At 43.2% G+C, this 10,055-nt stretch overlaps 1 protein-coding gene across 2 annotated transcripts in view; it reads left to right on the top strand.

Moving 5' to 3' along the window:
* The window catches only part of grin2aa (glutamate receptor, ionotropic, N-methyl D-aspartate 2A, a), a 157,421-nt gene extending 147,659 nt beyond the window's left edge, over positions 1–9,762 (top strand). For both annotated transcript variants that reach the window (XM_069149718.1, XM_069149716.1), the window contains 2 exons: positions 1,715–1,953; positions 3,759–9,762. In XM_069149718.1, coding sequence (XP_069005819.1) covers positions 1,715–1,953; positions 3,759–5,717 — 2,198 coding nt within the window. In that variant the 3' untranslated portion in view covers positions 5,718–9,762. The remainder of the gene's footprint in view (positions 1–1,714; positions 1,954–3,758) is intronic.
* The last annotated feature ends 293 nt before the right edge of the window (positions 9,763–10,055 follow it).

Below are 10,055 nucleotides of genomic sequence, written 5' to 3'. Positions count from 1 at the left end.
ATCCATTTAAAAATACATGTTGCCTTCCAGTCCGAGATGCTTCAAACTAAAACATTTTTCAAACACCATGAAAAGTGTGGATACAACTTGTGGTGACTTGTGTTCCTCTGTTCCAGCTGACTGGTCATCAGACTATTGCTTGAGCTGTCTGACTGCTGAAAAGAGAACAAAATTTGAATTTCAGCAATACTTCCCTCTGGAGTCAGAGCAACAGTGAAGGCTGCAGCAGCTCCCCACAGCGTTTCCCTTGAATGCACTCGATTAGAAAAAAGTAGAGACAATGTGACCTGTTGATATCTAAACATCTCATTCATCTTAATTTGCTTCTGTAGCCAATTCCAAACACGTCACAACGGAGAAAAAAAAAAAAAGAAAAAAAGATGTACCGTGGCTACATCTATTAGTGTATTAGCAAATCTGACATGAGACAAATGTTCTTCAATTGTATTAAAGGGTTAATGATGTCTTAGTTAGTCTCCGCCCCAAAGACATCTAGATGAGCACCACCATGATATTTGTCTTTCCCCACTAGCAGCCTTAGTTTTTGGGCCCTGAGTGACACAGATTGGATTAGCCACGCGCCAAATGTCACAGAGGAAGCCGGGGAGGGGGGGGGGGGGGGGGGGGGGGGGGGGGCGGAGGGAAGGGAACACAGAGTGAGGAATGAGGAAAGATAAGGTCTTTGTTGCTTTCTACCTTTCTTTTATTAACACCGAAATAAACAATCTCTTTGCCTTCTCAGGCAACACAGAGCGGACCAGCGTCTGCTGACAGCCAAAGACATATATTTTAAACAAACCCGAGAAAACAAACAAGTAAAAAAAAAAAGAATATATTCTACCTTTACAGAGTGACAAAGTTATTTTGAAACTAAATTTGCCTCAAAGCTGATATTATGCAGCTTGACACTTCATAGGGAATCGTTCGTATTCATTCCATCCTACTGGGTATAGACTCGGGTTAATTTTAACCAATTTCCATGCGCCAACCTTCCTAGCGTGTCCCCCAAAGTCTTTTCCCCGAGCGCAACATATTTTTTAAATTGTTTTTAATGAGAGTGCCGTGTTTTTTTTTTCAAACACTGAGCATTTGGTGTTTTTTCTCTGGTCACAGAGAGGTGAAAAATGTTCAACGCTTGTCACTGTCACTTTTTACCCAATCACAGTGAAAGAGGGGCGGGATAAAAGCACTCAACCACCAACACTGGTCACTGAGTGGTCCGACCTTCAGAGTGGCTGGGCGAACGCTAATGCGAGCAGCGTATCTTATAACGTGAAGATACCTGAAGCTCATAACGTGAAGATACCTGAAGCTCTGAGCATTAGTCTGGCGTAACCCAGCTAGATATTATTTGCCACAATCATTTATAATAATATATTTAAATCTCATTATTTTCTTGCAAATAATGCAAACACCTGAAAAATGTCAGGAGACTACAACAGCAAAAATACAGAAATATCATTGATACATATGATACTTTTTAATTAGTAACTATATTTGAGAATATGATGTCATTACTTATATTCAATTTATTTAAAACAACTACAATAATTTACAACAGGTCTTTATAGCAGTGAATTTCAGATCCATTTCACGAGGTATGAGGGCCTAAACTTTCTTATCATATCTACTGTTGCAATTTGATGGTTTAAGGTTTCTTCAAATCCCACACTGGTATTCAGTGACAGACTTGAGCCTCTCTGGTATTTTCCAGGTGAAATGGAGGAGCTGGAAGCCCAGTGGCTGACAGGAATTTGCCACAACGAGAAGAACGAGGTGATGTCCAGTCAGCTAGATGTAGACAACATGGCAGGGGTCTTCTACATGCTGGCCACAGCCATGGGCCTTTCCCTCATCACCTTCGTCTCTGAGCACCTCTTCTACTGGAGGCTGAGATACTGCTTCACCGGCGTCTGCACCGGCACGCCGGGTCTTCTGTTCTCCATCAGTAGGGTAAGGATCGGTTTGTGTGTACAGTATGAGGTGTATATTTTCCTGTGGGACCATGTTTTACAAGCAGTCTTTAGCATTTCTGCTGGTTTGGGAGAACAAAAACCTGCTGCAATCTTACACAGAATTAAATTTTTAATCATAAGAAGACACAGGAAAACCACAGAAACAGGCCATGAAGTATGTGAATATTTGGTTGTGTGAAAATCTGAGCCCGGGGTGGTCTGACTGGGTTAACAGTGGTCATGTTCAAGGCTATGAGGTGCAGCCAAGCACTGCAACTATACTGGGGGCTAATGCTGCATTATTGGGGTCAGACGGGCCTGTCAGAATAAGAGAGCAGCGTGAGCATGCACAACACAAACACAGAGCTTCTGGTAAACTAAGAAACTGAGTTAAACAAGAGGGAGGAGGGAGGAGGAAGGAGGGAGGGCTGCACAGCGGAGGATGAGAGGGAAGGATGGGGATGAAGACAGGAGGGGAGGATCACGAGGCAGCCCTAGATATTTACAAAAATAGATCCTAATTGCAGCATGTTTTGGGGTGAAATCACGGCAACCCACACTAAATCAATGTATTCTCTCAATCTACTAAAAGGTCAGCGTTCTCTTTTGTTGTATGTGAGAGCACAAGACATGGACATGCATCCCTAAAAGCACTGCAGTATCCCTGCACTATTTTTGAAGCAGAGTGCGACTCGCTATTAAAAAGTTAACTGAGTGGTGTAGTGAGGGAAAAAAAAAAAGTTTTAGGGAAGAGAAAATGAGGTTCTTTGTGGAAGATGTTATTTCAAAGCCAGTCTCAAGAGGAATTTGAAACAAAACATATTCTTAATGACCTGTTTTGTGTTGATAAGCTTTGCAAAATGTGGACTGAACCACAAAGCTCTTTGAATTTGTTAGTTTGATATTGATATATGATTGATATGATATTTTTAAGGATGTATTTGTGAACCGAGAAATGGTCACAGTGATGAAAGAATTTGCTGTTGTTTTTCCAAAGTTTAAGTCATAAAGTGAGAGCTCTCTGCCTCTTACTTTTAGTAAATGGCTTGTCAACCTTTGTTGAAGTCTAAGGTCAAAGGTGAAAGTGATGGCATTTTGCTGTTTCTTTGGGAGATTTGGGCTATGAAGTTATAAAAATATGACACATGGAACCAGCTTCTTGTACTTTCAGGGAAGAGCTGGTCGAAGTTACTGAGTTTTCATGAATTCTACTTCATGTAAGACACTTGTACATTTTTGCAAAACAGAGGATTTCAGATGTAAAATACTGTTAAGCTTCAGAAAGACTTCTTTCATTTCATTGGAGTTATACTTTGGATTATGATGGACAGATGCTGCTATTGGAGACTTTTTCTTTGCCTTGTTAGATAGATTTAGTTGTTTAAATATATTTATGATTAGCTCTGAATTTGTTCTACTTGAGTACTTCCTAAATTTTCATCCTCGTAACTCAATCAAACACGTCTGCTTCGAGGGTTCATATCTTAAATAAGATTGATTTTCACCTTTGCTGTAGGACGCTTTTGGAATTTGTATGCAAAAAGAGCAAAACGTGTTCCAAAAAGTCTAATTTTTTTCAAACAATACTGCTTTGCTATGATTTGCTAAATCACTGCCATTTAAATAGATTTTATAAAACATAAAAAGCATAGATATGTTTGGCTAAAGTAATCCTCATTCTGTTTGTTTCTGTACTTCTTTCACACTTCTCATTCATTTTATCTCTCTCCCTTTCTTCATCTCATCTCTCATTACGTATCTCCCTGCTCCTTTGTTCTCGTTCATCCATATGTCTTTTTGCAGGGAATCTGGAGTTGCATCCATGGCGTCCACATTGACATGAAGAAAAAGACAGACATGGACTTCAGCCCCCAGGACAAAATGCTGAAGCTCATTAAGTCTGCCAAACAGATGACCAACATGTCGAACCTGAGTGGGTCCCGCATGAACTCGCCCAAACGAGAATTCATGCACTCAGCCGGCCCCATGATCATGGACATGATGGCAGAGAAGGGAAACTTCATCTACGCCGACAACCGAAGCTACGCTCCCAAAGACATGATCTACGGAGACACCGGTGACCTGCAGTCTTATCTTGCCAACCGCCACAAAGATCACCTTAACAACTACATCTTCCAGGGAGGCCAGCATCCGTTGACCCTGAACGATGCCAATCCCAACACAGTGGAGGTAGCTGTGAGTGCTGACGCAGTCCAGACCAACGCCAAGCCACCCAGAACGCTGTGGAAGAAGTCAGTGGACACGCTCCGTTCGGGGCCACCTGGTCCCCCTCCGATGCCTGACATGCTGATGCCAGACCCACGAATGTCGATGAAGACCCAGCGCTACCTCCCTGAGGACACAGCCCACTCTGACATCTCCGACTGTTCTAGCAGGGCGGCCTCCTACAAGGACCCAGAAAACAACAAGCACCTGAAACCCAAGGACAACTTAAAAAAAAGATCGGTGACGTCGAAATACCCAAGGGACTGCAGTGAAGTGGAGCTGTCCTACTTAAAGACTAAGCAGGTCACCGGCGTACCCAACCAAACTGGGAGAGGAGTAGGAGGAGAGAAAATCTACACTATCGACTCAGACCGAGAGATGAGCCTCCACTCAGACCCCATTCACTACCGCGAGAGTCGCGGTCTTGCTGCAGATGATTTGGATTACCCCGAAATCTACTCCGACCACAGCGACAACTACAGGAAGTGTGAGCAGCCCATCATTCACCTGAACTCCTCACCTTTGCATCACACAGACTCGGATCTTCTCCCAGACCCTGCTTACTCGAAACACTACAACCTGAAAGAGAAAAACCTGTCCCCACACGAATCCATTGATCGCTACAAACAGACACACTGCCGTTCCTGCTTGTCCAAAGTGACCGCTGGCTACCCACCGGGAGGGGCGTACAACCCCACTGTACCTGCCTCGGCTTCTGCCACACGCTCACCCTATAATCGGTGTGAAGCATGCCTCCACCAGGCCAACCTGTATGACATTACTGAGGACCAGCTCCTTGCAGACCCCTTGCTCAGTCCTACCCTGCACCACCAACAGCAGCAGCAACCGGACGAAATGTTTGGTCTGTACTGGCCACAGACAGACGGGCCGCATGTCCAAAAGAGAAACCGCTTGAGGCTGAGTCGTCAGCACTCCTTTGATAACATCATGCTCGAAAAGCCCAAGGATGTAGACCTGGGCCGACCGGCACGCAGTGTCAGCCTCAAGGAGAAGGATCGCTTCTTGGACTCCGCATCTGACTCGCACTATGCGAACCTCTTCGGCATGCGTCCCTACTCCGGCAGACTGTTTGGCACTGGGTCCAAATCCATGCTGTTTAACCACAACCTAGAGGAGAGCAAGAGGAGCAAGTCCCTGTACCCGGCCCATGGCTCGGATAACCCTTTCCTCAGCCACTCGCTGAGGGATGATACCAGCAGCAGACTGGTCCATGGGCGTAGCTCCTCTGATATTTACAAACAGCTGGCGGTGGCTTCTCCTGCAACGGTCCTAGGAGCAGCCCCCATCAAAGCACGCAACGATGCGAACAATCTCCGCTCTTCCGTTAAATCCACCACTTCATACTGCTCACGGGACGGGCGGATAGCTAATGACATGTACAATAAAGAGCATGTGATGCCTTACTCAGCCAATAAGACTAGTGCATACCCAGCCCCACGCGGCGTCCTAAACTCAGCCCAGTTTAGCAATAGACGGGTGTATAAAAAAATTCCCAGTCTGGAGTCAGATGTTTAGTTGATAAAAGAAATAATGTGTTCTCTCCTTCTTACTCCTCTCTGGGTTTGTATTATAATTTATCAACTATGTTATCCACTAAGGGATGCCATAGCCACACTACGTTTTTTCTTCTTCTCTTCGACATTGTAATCCAAAAGAACTTGTGCCCGCTTGGGTATGACGGTATTACTACTACTCTCTTTGCAGATGATATCACCATTTCTGTCCATTCTGTCCCATGTACCAATGAGTTGGCTGCATGGCCAGCACTCTGCCATAAGGTATCCTGGTGTGAAAGGAAGGGGAATAATTAACCCTTCGGTTTTGAAACGGGGTAGGAAACGGCATCGTCCCAGTAGTGGGACCGAGAAGGTGTAAGTTACAATAACGTAGGACTCCTGTGAGAGTTATTGGTAAAGTGTCAGCTGGTTTAGGATTGAAATGTGTGACGAGGTGGTGAGGAGGATGGGAGACATTTTATGACCGAAGGGAGAGAGGAGATGACCTCTCTGACCACCGCCTACCCTCCGTCTCCCATGTTTCCTTTCCACCTCCACTGTCAAACTTCGGGCTCACTGTTTGAGGAGAATAGGCCTGACAGAGAGAGCAGGTGGGTGTGCTCGACGTGGAGGCATCCCGGGAGGATTAGGAGCGTCACAGTGAGATAGTCCAACAGTCTGCTGCTTGTTACTCTGACAAATATGGCCACTGAGACACCTGGCAGTGGAAGAGAAGAGAGAGGGAGGAAGGAGACGAGTGGAGCGTCCAGTCGTTGTTGGCAGTTAGGTGTCGTGTGCTTGGTCCAGATAGGGTTTTTAAGCGCAGGCTGTGGGACATGACAGTGATGAAAAGCTGAGAGTAACGTAGGTGCTATCAATGAGTATTGTTTACAGACTGACAGATAAAAGACAGACTGACAAAATGACTGATAGAAAAGGGCAGAACAAGCAGGGAAACCTGAGGCAGTTGATGGGCATTTCATTTGTGGCAATGCACATAGAAAAATAATTGCAAAGTATGGCTTTTTTATTCTATTGAACTATAAGATTTATTAGGGATTCTGGCATCCGGATCCCCCTATGTAGGATTTTAGTGTTTGCTTATTTGGTAGCACAATAGCCATTAGTTTTAAAAAACCTCTCTCCCACATTTGCTTTTGGAAAAGCATAGCTTACTGAAAAATACCATCAAGAGTAGTAGATTATTTTGCATGTGTTGATTTCTTTCTGTGTCGGAGAAGAGAAAATACACACACATATACACTCTCAGACACATATTTTACATGTTTTTTTCGAAAGGGGCTGTGTCTTGTGTGGTGGATGGATATATGTACAATCGAGACTTTGAACCTTGACCTTTTTGCTTAGTAAACCTGTGTCATGCTGTGGCTGCAACAGAGCACGAGAATGGTGGAAGGGAAGAGAGAAAGGAGGAGATAAACAAGGGAGAAAAGGATGAGATGACAACTGTGTCCACTGCCACCCTGTCTGAAGTGGGCACTGATGTGTTTTTGTCTTTTGACCTCCCTGCCACTGAGAAACAGGGTATTAGCTTTGAAAAACACGGATTCCTTCCTTCTTTCCTCTTCCCTTCCTCCCTTCCTCCATCAACATGACACACCACCAGAGTGTTTGATAATTGTAAAACCACTTCACTTTATTTCTTTTGGGTTTTGTGAAATCGAACTTTGGTTAGTTGGTCCAGCAAGAGCGCTGCTATATAGTATTTAACCACTACAGTCTAACTGGGGATTGTGTTGAGAATTTTTGATGAACCAACTTTTGAACTGTTGATCTACAATCAACCAGGGCTCTTGAGGAATGCGAAGACTACCTGAGGTGGATCCCTTGTTTAACTTCGTAGCGTTGTTTGGGTGGGACGTGGGACGGGGTGGGCGGGACAAGATGGATGGAGCCGATGAGGCGCCACTGTTATGTGCTCATCAATCATGTATCCATCTTAGTGTGGGGTAAGACGTGCGTGTGCATGGCATAACTTGGGTAAGCTTGAAGTTAAAACCAGAACATTTGGTCACTAATCTAATTGTTTATGCATTTGTTTGTTTGTTTTGTTTTTTTGAATAACACTTAGCAGAATATGACTTGCACATGAATATACTTCCATGTACACGCGTGCCCACAAACAACTTTTTTTTTTTGTAGCATTACGCTGTACAAATTGTACAGTCAAAAGAAAAAAAAATCATGTAACCACCTTAACTGAATTATTTGCTTGATTGATTGGATTCACAAAGCCAAATTGTATCAAATAAAATACCTCAGGATGATTCTGTGCGTTCTGGGGGAGCTATAACTAGTAGCAACAGAACAGGATGTGCCGCAGGTTTTTTTATAGAAAAAAAAAGTTTTAAAAAGAAAAAAAAACAAAAAAAAAAACATTTATAGCGGCCACAAAGCAGAATCAAACTTTTCTCCTTTTGATGTTTACCAGTCCAAGGTCTTCCAGTTCGGCTCTTTGCCTGAGCTCATGCAACCCAAGTAAAGAGAGAAGAAGAGGAAGAGAAGGAGGGAAAGAAGGGATGGTGGTAGGGGGGCTGAGATGTTCTCAGTGTGGGGTGTGTCGCCAGCAGCTCCACTTCTTGCCAAACTGAGCGCCCTTAACAGAGTGAAGGATGTTAACCTTAAAATCGGAATACTCAAACGGGAATCTCTTTCTTTCCTCTCCATGGTTTTTAACGGCAGTCGACTGCATTAGCCACTGTGTTTCAATTGAAGCTCCATCTTTTAACATCTTTAACAACCACTGTCATATCGCCCTTTTGTACTCTTGGAATACTGCAGCGAACCTCTCCTTGCTTCCCAATCAGCTTACCCAATGTTGACTGATGAGCAACATGTTGTCCTTTTTTGCATCTTATCTGCATATTTATTATTATCATATTTATCTCCACATGCTGCTTGCGTGAGCTGACAAGTGAACAATATGCACATGTAAAAAATATCAAATGGCACCCTTGCGTTTTATGAACTCATGACAATTTGTTCAATTTTGTTCTACTTTTACAGAACTGTCATGTAAACTGATGCTGTTTTATGTTCCGACACACACACACACACACACACACACACACACACACACACACACACACACACACACACACACACACACACACACACACACACAAACACAAAACACTCTCAGACACACCCTTGTGATGACAACCCTGCTCTTTTTAATGGCAAAAATGTATTTTAATTACATTTAATGATAAATAATGAGGTGATGGCATGCAACCCCAGATGTAACAATTTTAATGTTTTATGTTTCTTTTAATTTTTTGGTTTGTTATTTTTGTTATGATGTTATGATCACTAATGCGTTGTAACCAGGTGTGAGTATATACATATTTGAGAGGAAAAAAAAATTATCTGTGTTTAACACGATGAAGATGCTGCTGCTGTTTTGGGGGAGAAGGCGAGGACCTGACTCTAGTGCAACTTCCTCATTGGTTTACGGGTCATTATCAGGCCACGTTTCGCCCAATGGAGTGGCGGGTCAGGGGTCAGGGCTTGGCTTGGTATGGCGGGACATCCTTGCTCTTCCTCCAATGGCAGGTGAGAATTACTGTATCACCAGCTCTGCTTCTCTCTTCCCTCTCTATCATGTGTAGTCAGGACTTCAACTGTAAAGAAGATAGAAGAAAAAAAGCAACCCTCTACTTTGAGTCTGCTCTCCCTCCAAAGATACAAGACCTCTTTCTTTATGGTTTGCTGTAAGAATAGAGCTTTTTTTTAAAAACAACAAAAAAAAAAACTAATACTTCCTCAAAGACTTTTAAGGAACTATTTTGAATATATTTAGAAATGACACCTGTATACATCGCTTGTAAATTCATACTGGAATACATCATGGAGAATTATAAATGATAAAGAGTAAAAACAATATTTTTTGTGTGAATTTCACAAGAGCTCTTCTGTACAGTGGCACTGTTTATCTCTCCCTCTTTCTCTCTTTCTCTCTCTCTTCCCTCTTTCTCTCTCTCTCTCTCTCTCTCTCTCTCTCTCTGTAGAGCGATTAGAATAAAATTTCACCATTCACAAGGCTTGCTGTCCTGTCAAAATTCACAAAATACACACCAGGCTCTGTGTCTTCCTCACCTTACATACAACCAACCTCTTTTGTCGGTCGACGATATTGGATTATCATACTGGAAATGAAAAAAGGGTGCCGGCTGATTCTCCATCGACTCCATTTATTTTGCAGCTGAAGATGGCTTTTACCTTAATCTGTGGTGAAGAAATACAGGCAGGATTCACTTAGAAATATGAGGCTTTTTTATCAAGAAGATTACAGGAATAAGGCTGCTGTTTATACTATATATCATTAATTCATACA

Source organism: Embiotoca jacksoni, unplaced genomic scaffold (genome assembly GCF_022577435.1).
Source record: "Embiotoca jacksoni isolate LCO1_2020_lvr unplaced genomic scaffold, fEmbJac1.0.p SCAF_15, whole genome shotgun sequence".
In the NCBI taxonomy this organism is placed as follows: domain Eukaryota; kingdom Metazoa; phylum Chordata; class Actinopteri; family Embiotocidae; genus Embiotoca; species Embiotoca jacksoni.
Note: the sequence above shows the minus strand (reverse complement) of the source record. Positions and strands in the feature narration are given on the sequence as shown.